Consider the following 12,677-nt stretch of genomic DNA (forward strand, 5'->3'; position numbering starts at 1 on the left):
CTCCAGCCTCCACAATACTTTCATGCCAGCCAGTTCAGGCTTCAGCTCTAGCCAGCCACTGAGCTAATGAGGTTGGATACCAGCCAAGGCAACAGATTTAGCATGTGACAGGGAAAATAACCTGCATATGTTGACTTCAGGGAATTAACCATTAGTTCAGATTTCCTATCCTTAATGCTTTTGGATTTCTGATGCTGTTCCTCTTCAAACAAGGCTCTCAGAAATACACAAGATTACTGTGACTTCAGGTTTAAGAGATACTACACCTGCAGTAAGGCACTTGTCTTCAGAAGGTTAAATATACACAACAGGAGAAAAGCAAAATTTTTCTTTTTATCCTTAATTGCTAGGCCTTTAACAGATGCATCTAAATAAACCTGAAGCTGCAGTTCCATAGCAATGATTTTTTTTTTTAACAAGGAAAGGAGAACAAAAGCAAGTGACTCAGGCTGGCCTGGAAATGGAACAAGAAGCTGACAAAGCAACAGGGTCAGTCACGCAGCCAGTGTGTTTCATGGGCTGTTGGAGCAGTCAGGGCTACTCTCAGATACTGATGGGACCTTGCCCAGCAGCAAGACCTTCCTACTGCTTCCATACCACAGGGATCATCTGCAGCTGGGCTTCACAGACTCATTAATGCATGCAGTCTGGTTCAGATTAGCCAGAAAGCCTCCAGCACATCACAGAAAATTCTAACACATCTGGATCTCACTGTGGCTTTTGCCCCTAGGAAGCAATTAGATATGTAATTTTAAGAACAGTCTGGTTGCTTTGCTGTTCTCACAATTTATCCCTCCATACTCCTTACAGGTTGTGAACAGTCTCTGGATTTGCAAGGAGACAAAGTATCTTCCTCCCCAAATTCTAGAGGTTCAGGAAGAAGGAATATTTTAAGAAATACTTTTGAATGTATTCCAGTACTCTGAAGTAAAAGTTTCCTGCCCAGCCAGTGAAACACACCTGCAGCATATGAGAGCGAGTCCACGTGCAAGACACTGTAAGGCCAGCATGAAATTTGCAGCTGGATTGCTGGTCCACGTGAGATCATCCCCTTGGCTGGCTGCTCTTCCCCTTTCAAACTATCCCCTGGAACTTCCCCAGCTGTCACCTGTGCTGTGCATCTACCTAAGAGTGCAGCTGCCTGGCTCCGTCCTCCGAAACTGCGGCTAAAGGAACTGTGCCTACTTGCATAGGAGGCGGGGCGGCTGGGCAGCCAGGGCAGCAGGAACGCAGGGATCTCCGAGTGCAGCAGCTCTTCTGCCACAAAGGCCACCTCAAACCATTTCCTCTGGAAGGCTGAGAAGTCGTCCATGGCAGCTGTGTGCCACATGGCGGGCTGTTGCAGCCCCACTGCACAAGGGGAAGGGAAGTTCGGTTAGAAACAAGTGTGTCACGGACACGTTTTATGAAAAATCCATTTGCTAGGATTTTTTCTCCTGAGAAGCTGAGAAGCCTCAGAAATGAAATGAAAACAATAATTATCTGCTGCTGTGGAATACAACAGGTGGATCTGTGATTGGTCTCATGTGGTTGTTTTTAATTAATGGCCAATCACAGTCAGCTGGCTTGGACTCTCTGGTCAGTCATAAGATTTTATTATCATTCCATTCTTTTCTATTGCTTGCAAGCCTTCTGATGAAGTCCTTTCTTCTATTCTTTTAGTATAGTTTTAGTATACTATAATATATACTATATATATATATAAATATGCTATATATATACTATACTTTAATATATATAATAGAATAATAAATCAGCCTTCTGAAACATGGAGTCAAGATTCTCATCTCTTCCCTCGTGCTGGGACCCCTGTGAACACCACCACACAAGTGGACAAGGCTCAGACAGAAAAGTAGCTCTTGATGAAAAAGAGGCAGCATAAAAATTACTTTTGTTTTCTGCTATTCTTTTTTTTTCCCTTAAGTAAAAAGGCCAAATTTCACAGACTCTCGACATCAGTGGTTTTTGGTTGTTCCCAAAACAGTCCTGCCGCAGCACCCCTAAGAATCAAGAACAGCCTGGTGATTATGCAAAGGGATAGTGAGGAAAGTCTGGTAAAAACAATGCTGACCTCGGTCTGGTTCTTTGTCCACAACAATCTTGTAAAAATAAAAGCCATAAATAAAGGTTCGTAAAGCTTCTCCAGATGCATGGACAATAAGCTGCTCTTCTAACATTTTCTGAACAAGAAAAAGAAAGAACAGAGCAAACATGATAAAGAAATCACTCTTCTAATTACATAAAAAGGTTCCTAGAGAAAATTAGGAAGTAATTTTCTTTTCCTTGGCACCTTTTGTCCAGATATGTGCCTAACAAGAATACCAGCACAGTTATCTCTTCATATTCAATAAATGCGCCAGTTTCTTATCTCCCTGAGAAATTACATTTGACCTTTCTACAGATGTCTGTCTTCCTCTCATACCCTGCTCTGGTTTTATAGATGGATTCACAGAAAGTAAGAGCTTGGAAGCATTCTAAGTTCTCTGTTAATTGATATGGGATCTCAGCAGAGGAATGAACTCCAGAACATTTCCAACCTTCTGCCCCTGACACAGTTCAAGACAGAAAAATCCCTTGATGAATACAAGCAGTGTTCCTGCATAAAGTGTGTCTGCTTCAGATCTGAAAGGTCATATGCTGGTTTTATTACAACTTTATTAACTAATTATCAGAAAGGAAAACCAAATTACAGCCCAGTGCCTCGATTCCAACACAATGCAGAGCACTTGGTAAGTGCCAGCTCATTGGAGGTTATAAACAGAACCATCACCACACAAGTAGGAAAGATATGTATTACTAGTGAAGAATATGTTGCTGTTTTGTGATAGGGAATCCAAAAAATGTCATCATTACCTTGTATTCTGTTGAGCACTGCTTTCAATGCTCATCCATAAGAGGATTTTAATAAGTAACAGAAATTATCTCTATGCTTTGCTCTAAAACTTTACTTTCTTCCCAGAGTGAAGCATTTCTGGCCCTCCAGATCTCCTGGATGGTTTCCTTACCTGCATGATGTCAATGGCCATGGCCTGGGTGTGCACCCCTTCCACATTATTCACCAGCCAGTGCACAACCTCTGCACTGATGAAGCAGTAGGGGGAGAGCCCCTTCTGTTCAGAGAGCAGCTGGATCCCTGTGCTGAAGCACAGCAAGGCACACGTGTTAACACAGGCTGAGAGCTCTTTTAGGTAACAAAGACAAAAATACTGCTGGGGAAAAGAAAAAAAGGGAGAGGGAGGATAGAATACAGGACAAGAAATGCCCAGTGTCCCTGCAGTGATGGCTCATTGGCTTTTGGTAACAAGATGCAGAGCTGTCATTGACAGCACTTTGGGGACTTACTGGGAATTCTTGATTTGACAAGGTTCTGGGACTCTAATAATTGAAGTCTTTGCTTGTATCTCAAATTCTATAAAAGTCCTTATGAGAGAGTCTGGAACTGAATAACAAAAGGAAGTTTAAAACTCTTCAACTGCTGACATGGGGTTCTCCTTTCACTGACTCCACTTCTCCTGTCCTCTTATTAAACATCTCATCACATGTTAAGCACATTTATATTAAAAACTTACGTGGGGTGTTTCATGGCTTCAAGAATCTCTACCAAAGTGGAGGAGGAAGTCAGAGCACTTGTTGAACACTGCTGAGAGCTGGGCAGTAAAGAGAAGCACATTTAGAAATCAAGGAAGCTGCTAGATTTGTTCAAATATGTACATTTAAGAAAATTTCTCTCTCTTCTCAACAATGACTTTGCCACATTTATTTCCTTTTCCATCTCAAGCACAACTAAAAGCATCAGAGGAGTATTTCCCCCTGAGCTCTCCAGGACATGGCTATATGGACCCAATGCACAATGTGTCACATCCAGCTGTACTCAGCAGCAATTGAGAACAAACATTTTGAAGTTGGCTAATTTTTTTTTTACTGTAATATACAACCACAGGAAACAGGTGCTAATAAAGTTTATTTTCAGCACTGCTTCCTCCTCAGTGTCTTGCTTCCAGGTTAGAACCTCTTGGATTTTATCAACCTACTCCATCCAATTAGACCTGCAGTCCCCCCACCCCTTGCCAAAACAGACAAGATGTCAATTCAAAGCCTGGCTTCTTACTAGCAGATTTCAGAAATGGAATTTCTTCATTTTTTGAAGAATGAAGCCCTTCTTGTGGGTGGAAAAAATCAGGCCTTGTGTTCATTTAATTCTGGAAAACTGGGTTGCAGGGCTTATTTTACTACCACTCTGTCTGCACGTGGAAATGCTGCAGCAAGGTCTTGTGACAAGTGCCTGCTCGTGCTGACAGGCACAGCACAGCCTGTTCCCAGGCTCCTGCTTAAGTGCCCATTCCCAGGAGCCAGCTGGGGGCTGGAATTGAACAGCTCTGCAGTACAGCACTGCTGTGCCTCTCCTACCTGCCCTCTGCAGCCCCAGCTGTGCTGTATCCTGGCTCTGCAGCATTCTGGGTGCTCCCCAGGGCCTGGGTGCTGCCCCTGTCAGGGACCTGCCCCGTGGGCAGCAAGGTGCTGCCATCTGAGGTTGCAGGAACTGATTGATCAATAGAGACCTGGGAAGAGCAAACACAGCAACAGCTCTGTGAAATTCATCATGCAATCCATTTCCCATCTTCTCCCCTCCCCACATCATCCGTGCCTCAGCCCAAGTTAGTCAACAACAAGCAATGCTCTAAGGAAGCACAGGCATATGCAGAAGGGATAAATACAGTCTTACTTTGTCATCACTACAGAGCTCCTGACAAACAACAAACTCAGGCCCAAATAAAGATGGGGATCACCAACCCAGCAACAACTGCATTGAGAGAACTACTGGCAAACCAGCAGCACCAGTCCAAACCTGACATTTTCAACCTAAGGAGATAACTATGATTATAAACACACAACAGGGCACTTAATCACTATGGGAAGGTAGTAAGCATTTAGCAAATACAGTTTCAAGCCTAACTCTCAAAAATATGCAAATATGCACACGAATTCAAGTTTCATAATGCTCAAAAAAAAAACCCCAGCTCATCTTCCCTCCTTTCTCAGGGCAGTATGAGAAGGCTGGGTGACACCCACCCACACCTATGTCGCCAAGACAACAGGAACACTTTCCTCCCGCAGGAACACTCGCACTATTCCAATGGTAGACTGAATAGTTCACAAAATTACCATAAAATCATTTCAGAAAGAGCATGAATGCTGAAGGATTCAGCTAAGTACAGGCTGTAATTGCCATCTGTCATTAACACGTATGGTTTAGTAAAGGCACATTATATAAAAGCTGGAGAGGTGGGGGAGAGAACACGAACGGCAGAGGAACTCGAACTCAAGCTGGTATAAACACGGGGGCTGCTCTGCCGTGATGAATCCACAGCACACACACAGCTAAAAATCACAAAGCTGGTAGCTTGACTTAGGTCTGACTGCCAGAAGTCCTTTATTTATGCCATTTCTCACAGCCCAGAAATCTCTAATGGCAGATGTCCCTTTTTGGGCAGCCAAAACCAGCAGGTGCTCCAGGGTCAACCCTTCAGTGCCCACAGCCAGCAAAAGCCTTTCTCCCTCCTCAGGGCTCACTTCAAGCAGCAGCATTTCCCATGGCCACAGTGTCACTGCTAATTCCTAACTGGTGTTAAGTGGACAAACAACTTCAGTCACAAGGGCTCTTTTAAACCGAGATGATACTATGTATTTTCAGCCTCAGTTGTTCAGGAACCCAAGGAGACAATTTGACTCGGATATCTCCAGAGTCACCTGTCAAACACCACAGAAGAAATTTAGCCAAGAACCAGACAAGTGAGCTGTTGCCATTTTGTTCAGTGAGGGAAGATGGAAAACAAGCACTTACTGAAAAACAAAAAGAGCAGCTTTAGTAGTTGACAAGACAGGACTGCAAAGGACAGCGAGACAGGGCACACGAACATCCAAAACACAGCACAGACATTGAATGGTGCAATAAAATGCTTGCATCTGCCACTTTGCTCTGCCAGTGCTGTACATCTCACTCTCAATGGAAAACCAACACAGGTTCCCAGCGTGTTAGCTCAGGACACAAATGCTGTCCATCACCTCAATGCAAAAGCCAGAGATGACAACAACCCATTCCAAACTGACCTGGGAGTAGAAGGCTGAAGCTGTGCGTGGGCTGCGAACAAAGTCCATAAAGAAGGCCCCATCCTGAAGGCATCAGAGGAAGTAGGCCAATTAATGGCAACAGCAACAGGTACAAGGAGTTCAAGAAAAGCAAATACAAGGTTGTGCAAGTATGAAATGACCACAGAGAGAAAGTATGAGGAGAATGCAAATCCCAGAGCCAGAAGGTCAGATGCAGCAGAATGCACAGCATCAGGAATTACACACACACATATCTTTACTTTCTCTCTCTGTAACAAGACATTGCTCTTCCTTGGCACAGATGCATTCCCAAAATTTTTAAACCCACACTGATCAGAAGCCAATTGAAACTGCAGCCTTCCCTCCATACTTCAAAGGAGAAAGCCTTGAGCTCTGAAGTATGGGGGCTTCCATCCCAAATACAAAACTGAAATACAGAAACCACAGGTGTAATGACAAATATCCAAAGAAGGACAGGTTTTTTCCTAATCTTTAGACATTCAAATGATAAAGAAGGAGAGGCAAAGGAGCTCTTTTCAGGAAGCACCCTTTTCCTCTTACATGCAAGTCTGGTATGGCGCAAAGGAAAGGGAAGAAAAACTCATCACAAAGATCCTTCCAACACTGTGTTTAATACTTCATGCAAAATTAAACAGACTCTGCCTGTGCTATGCTCCTGCCTACTGACAAACCCCAGTGAACTCATCCCCAGCTGCTATTCAAAGATGTGTCACGATTCTCTTATCACACAAGACAATGGAGTGGAACTCATCTCGATTTTCATTCCCTATTTGCAATTCTTTATTCTGTTCCCTTGGCAAAATATTTTTGTCTAGCCCGCAGTTAAGATGATGCTTACCTTGGTACATACATATAAAACAGTTTCTGGGAAGAATCAATGCCAGGCTCACCTGACTGGCAATTTACACTGTGCAGAAGCAGAGCCAAGTGCCCTGGATCCATAAGGGCAAAGACTTCCCAACCAGAGCACAGATCAAGTGAACTCACTGGGTTAAAACCACAGTGTTGGCAGTAACTGGCTCAAGTGACTTGTCAATTCTACTCTGAAACAAAGTGATGCAAAGCCAGTGGCTCAGTTTTCATCTGGAATAACTCAAGCACTGAAGGACATCCTAGAAAAGCACTCACTGCCTTGGCTGCTGGCAGAGCTCACAGCTGTGATAATTTGTCAATTCTCTGGCTGCAAGTGTGTGGAAAGCCAGAGCTCCCTGTGCTGAGGAGCCCTGCAGGGGCTGTGACACGAGGCACACACTGGCTGCTGTTCCCAAGAGAGCACCATGCTGCCTGCCCACTGGCACCTTTCCAACAGGCAAAAGCCATCAATTAGGAGATTGCAATTGCTTATCTCCCAGCCCCTGTGTGTAAATATTCACAGGAGTGTTTACTGCTGCAGCATGAAAGGCCTTCAATTGATAACACACTCTTCCAGAGTCTCCAGTCAGCCTTCCAGAGAGGCTTTTGAACATTACTTTTTAGCATTACTCCCAATGGCATTTTCTGGTAGCACAAAGTCTGCTGGTTTGGTCCCAGCACCCTCCTGTGCCACTGCTGGGGAGCCCACTTGGCCTCTTGCCCCCTCTGGCACACAGAACTGGACATAACATTCTTCTCTCCTGTTTCCCACGTGGAATTTTCACCAGTTTTACTGGCAGAGAGGGACATTTAAGATTTCTGTATTTAAAGAGAGAAGCTGGTTTTTCAAAATGGTAGAAGAGAAGCATGCAAAGCCTGATTGTGATGTGGAAGTCTGCACACACACCTCGAGTCAGTTTGGGCACCTGCTGTTTCCAGGCCCAGCACATCCTGCTCCAGACTCTCATCTGTGCTCTCCAAACACTGATCCCACAATAAGTGTCTAGTACTAAGATGATCACAGTTGCTCTATCACTTCAACTTTTAATCTCTAAGTCTCCAGGATAACACAATACTTGTTCCTGGTGGTGGCACAAAACAGTGGATGTAGAAACATTAGATGCTTAAAGAAAAATGCTGAAAGAAGTGTTGGTAGTGGTAAATCTGAGAACTTTTTCTTTACAATATTTGAACTGTTACACCCAAAGACAGGTCACATTTAAGTCCTCTACCTTTATTCAGTTCCTTGTTACTTCAGTTGAAAGACCTTCATGTCAGAACACAGAAAAGTAACCAAATATTTCTGGTTGGACTTGGAGGCAGAGTTCCTGCTCTCTTGGGTCTCACAGGACAGTTGACAGAAAGGCTGAGGAATAGCACAGTCTTTTCTTTAAGTGCCTCAAGAGAGCTCCAGGAAGATCACTTTCTCCAGCCTGGAGTCCAGCCAGTGAAGGAATGACACCTAAATCACTTCTCAGGAACACACCCCCTCCTCTAAACAGAGGCAAGAGACTCAAGTTCCTGCTGTTAAAATCCCACTCAGTGTTCACACTGTCACAAGCTAGAGGTTGATTTTGCTCTCCAAGACAGCCTGCACACAGATGCACACAGCACTGCACTGCTACACCCAGCAGTCAAGCCATGACTGAAATGAAATGTGCTACCAGCAAAGGAAATGCACTAATTAGCAAACAGCACTTGGATCAGCAAAATGCTGAGACAGCATCCCAGGGATTCCACACCATTGTCACTCTTACAGAATTGAATTCCTCTGCCCTTGCACACAAAGGCCAGAACAGGAGCAGCCCTTGCTGGATTAGAGTAAAATGTGGTATGATGGAGCCAAGTGCTCAGAGAAATAAACTTTGATTATTTGAGGAATTTTTATGTAGAAAGAGCAGCTAAAGAAAGCCCAGGGAGTCCTTACCTTCCGAGGGCTGTCCATATAGGTGGGGGTGATAGCAATGCTCCCACTCTCTGAGGGCTGGCCAGAGCTCTTCCCAGAAAGCATTGCTGCTTGCTGCTCCCCCAGGGTCCTCAAAGAAAAGGAAGGAATAAAGTTTATTCAAACAGACTTTGTGTCAGCTTCCCCCCAGAGGCAACTGTTGCAGAGGGGTACTGCTGCATTTTCAGATATTTGCTTTCCCACACACTGAGGCACGGATCCAACATTCCAAAAGTACCTTTTACCCCCACAAACAACATGGACCCTTGCACTCAGTTTTATTATACATGTGTAATACTAATATAGCATTAAAAATATTAATCTCCTATGTATTTAAAAGAACATGAGGCAAGGTTCCCCAAATGTGCTTTAGCCAGCCCAGGAGGGATGTTCTTGGCTCTTCACACAGGCTGTGGAGACTCACTTCTGACTGGCTTCCATCTGCAGCAGAGCTGAGAGTGCTGAGGTTCCTTTTTTCCCAATGGGAGGTCCAGACTGCTCCAGGGAGTGAGTGGGAATTGGACCAGCAATCTGCAAGCCTTTCATGGCAGACCCTTTCTAACAAAGAAAAAATGGAAGCACAGACTTAGTCAAGCTAGGCTTAACTAGTAAGCAAGAACACGACACCTCATGCCAGCAGGGCTTAATGAAGCACACTTTAAAAAGGGAGTCAAAGCACTGGTCCACAAGAAGTGGAATAGCCTATAGTCTTTTGTGGATGTTATTCTGAAAAAAACATGTTTGTTATTCTGGAAAAGGTGAATTTGCTTCAAAATAAATTACCCCATTTGCTGTGAGAATGGGAACAGGATTTAATACACATTAGCCAGTTTCTCTTCAGCCTCTTGAAACTACCGTTGATCAAAAAATTCACTCACATATTTCTCTTTTCCCAATCCTTCTCCTGAATCTGCAGCACAGAACCAGACCAGGTTAACCCAGAAGTGCCCAGCTTAACTATCTCAGACGCCTTTGGATGAACTGTCTGCACCACAAGGCAGAGTGGTGCACCCAGGCTAAGCCCACCTGCAGCACAGAGCAGAGAACATCTGCAAAGAGGAGGCATCAGGCTCCTGGGTAACAAAAGACAGGCCACGGTATAAAACAGAGCAGTGCCAGGACAAGATAGTGCATTAGAGCCTGGCTTGTCCCTGAGCAAGAACTGCCCTGAGCCTGGGTCCAGTCACAGCAGCACAGGATGCTCCTGCCAGGGACATTTCCTCAAGCTCTGTTTCCTCTCCCAAAACATCACTTCTGTGATGCAAAACGAGTGCATGGAGCCCCTCTGTCCGAAAGCTGACACAGCAACGGCTCAGCAGCGTTCTTTAGGGAGGGATGGCACGGCCAGGGGCACCGTGCCCCACCTGCCCGGGATGCTCTCCCTGCTAGCGCCTCGTTAGCGGCCCAGGGCACGCCCGGCCCCAGCGGGACTCACTCGGATCATTCGATCGGAGCGGTGGCGGCGGCGGATGCGGTTCAAGCCCTCCACGAAGCGGATGAAGCCATCGAGGAGCTGCCACTCCTCCTCGTCCGAGCGGGGCTTGTCGCCGTACACGTCGCAGTGCGCCTCCCCCTCCATGATGCGCTTGGTGGCGCTGATGCAGGCGGGCAGCAGCAGGAACCGCGTCCTCCAGAACTTCAGCGACTCGATAAGGCTGCAGCAATGGGGAAGGCAGGACACAGCTCAGCACTTTCCTGGGAAGGGCTTTCCACAATCTGAAGTATAAATCTTTATACCTGCTGTACATTTCAGTGAGTGCAGCGAGCACCCTCGCTGCTACCCCTGAGACAGAACGAGCACACGTGCAAAGGAACGGGCAGAATTTGAATATCACTGGCTACAAGGCCATCCTCAGAGTAATTGGCACACAGAGATATGCTTTCTTTTCTGTAAAAGATAGGCCCCAAAAGCTTTTTCTCTAAAAATACGCATGCAAAAAGGAATTTTCAAGGTGCACATTAGCGTAGGAGGTATTTTGACTGAGACCTGAAAAGAAAAGATGATAAAGACTGGTTGTGTGGGGAGAAGATATCAAAAAAGCTATTGATACTAGTGGAGATATTGCACATTTCTGGTAAGCACTTGCTCCACAGCTTAGGAGTAGGACTGCATGTCAAGCCCAGCACTCAAGCAAACCTGCAACAGCTTCAAAATAAATGGAAGTTTTGAGTCAGACCCAGAAATCAGTAAGAAGCCAAGAAAAGCATCTGTGTGGTACAAAATGCTATCTTATTTCTTTGCATTTCTAGCAGAGGAAAAAAGAAGTTCATGCTGAATTTTGAGATGAAGAGTCTGTATCAAAGGTCAGATTAAGCAGCAGCAACACAGAGCAAGGTTCCCACAAGGCAACAGCTGCTGGAAGCTGACAGGGAAAGCAGGCCAGATATTCTCCCTGGAGTACTGAGCATTCGTGGGTTGAACTTGATGATGAAATTTTAGGTCAAAAAGAAAAAGAGGCAATTAGGACACAGAACAGTCTGGATGGAAAAGAAGCTCTCACCTGAAATCCTCTGAGCCAGCAGAGCAGATATACTGATCCAAGTAATTCCACTTGTACTCTTCTAGTCTCTCATGGGAAAATTCTACCCAGCAAGAGACAAATTCAGAGTCAGAGTGTGAGGGGCACAAGCTGTAGGTGTAGTTTATCTGAGCAGATTCATATGGATACCTAAAGGATCAAACACAAGCATTAAGCTCAGTATTATTAATACTGATGCTTCTCTTTCTTCTCCTAAAAAGAACAAAGGTGTTCTTTCAAGCAAGCACAGAGCTGCAGAAGAATGCTCCTCTGAACACTGACAGCAAGCTGCTCAAGCAGAGAGACACTCACTTTGGCAGGTACCGGGTCACTGTAATGATTTTGTCTTTTAAGGTGACTTTGTGGAAAGTCCGGCCCATGCTCAGCCAGTACTGATCCTCTTCCTCAGGTCTATTCCTCGACACAAGACCTAGTTGTAAAAAGCAAAACCCTTCAGCTTACTGCAGTACTCACAAATTTATCAACAAACTGTATCTATAGGAAGAGACTCCAGAGCTGGAGTCCAGAAGTGGGCTTCTGATCTCAGCACAAGCTAAATCCCAGCTTTCAGGCCACATTTTTAGGGAGCAGCATTTGCTCTTACAGTAAAGATGTGCTGATATCATAAGCCAAGAAGAGCACTTGGAACTCATACACAACCCATTCAGAACTTCCCTGGGCAGAACCAAAGAAGAGCCAACATAAAGTGTTGAGCACCTGGTGGATGTGCCTAATTCGAGGTTCCTGGGACTGGCTGACTTGCCAAGGGCAGGTCACTCACCTCTGCTGTAGAGGGGACTGCTGCTGAGCGGGGGGGGCACGGCCGGCGCCGGCTTCTGCGGCTTGGGCTGCACGATGATCTGATAGCCCTGCATCAGGCGCTGACAAATGAACTCCTCAAACACCTGCTGGGCTGTCATCTGCACTCCTTCCTCATCCCTCCTGGACACAAAGGTTAAGCAGACCACAATAAGGAAGCTGATCACACACCTATTCTTAGCTCTGCTCCGGGCCCTGGAGCCCTGTGCCTGGGAACACCTGCCTGTGGGAGCAGGAGGGAAAAGGGGCACCTTTGGAACAGGGTGTGAGCTGTCTGGCAATATTTACTGCTGCCTTTGAAAGCAGTTTGGCAACCAGTAACAAATTTGCCTACAGCAGTTGTGGAACAATAAATTGCCCAAGGATGACTTTTCCAGCACTTTGAAGGCAGCCTCAGTGCAGTTTGTACATGT

General features: G+C 45.4%; 1 protein-coding gene across 9 annotated transcripts in view; it reads right to left on the reverse strand.

Annotated features, from left to right (window-relative positions):
* The window catches only part of DEPDC5 (DEP domain containing 5, GATOR1 subcomplex subunit), a 41,258-nt gene that overhangs the window by 7,855 nt on the left and 20,726 nt on the right, over positions 1 to 12,677 (reverse strand). For 7 of the 9 annotated variants that reach the window (XR_014616586.1, XM_084217259.1, XM_084217255.1 and 4 more), the window contains 12 exons: positions 12,227 to 12,387; positions 11,758 to 11,875; positions 11,428 to 11,595; positions 10,362 to 10,581; positions 9,351 to 9,484; positions 8,909 to 9,017; positions 6,109 to 6,171; positions 4,408 to 4,559; positions 3,570 to 3,647; positions 3,006 to 3,138; positions 2,072 to 2,180; positions 1,126 to 1,350 (listed from right to left, as the gene is read on the reverse strand). Coding sequence is in view for 8 of the 9 variants with exons in the window: in XM_084217259.1 (XP_084073385.1) it covers positions 1,126 to 1,350; positions 2,072 to 2,180; positions 3,006 to 3,138; positions 3,570 to 3,647; positions 4,408 to 4,559; positions 6,109 to 6,171; positions 8,909 to 9,017; positions 9,351 to 9,484; positions 10,362 to 10,581; positions 11,428 to 11,595; positions 11,758 to 11,875; positions 12,227 to 12,387 (1,670 nt within the window). In the remaining variant the exon portion in view is untranslated. The remainder of the gene's footprint in view (positions 1 to 1,125; positions 1,351 to 2,071; positions 2,181 to 3,005; positions 3,139 to 3,569; positions 3,648 to 4,407; positions 4,560 to 6,108; positions 6,172 to 8,908; positions 9,018 to 9,350; positions 9,485 to 10,361; positions 10,582 to 11,427; positions 11,596 to 11,757; positions 11,876 to 12,226; positions 12,388 to 12,677) is intronic. The other 2 variants (XM_084217257.1, XM_084217258.1) reach the window with 2 other exon arrangements.

The sequence above is a fragment of the Fringilla coelebs genome (assembly GCF_963513975.1).
Source record: "Fringilla coelebs genome assembly, chromosome: 17".
Taxonomy (NCBI): Eukaryota; Metazoa; Chordata; class Aves; order Passeriformes; family Fringillidae; genus Fringilla; species Fringilla coelebs.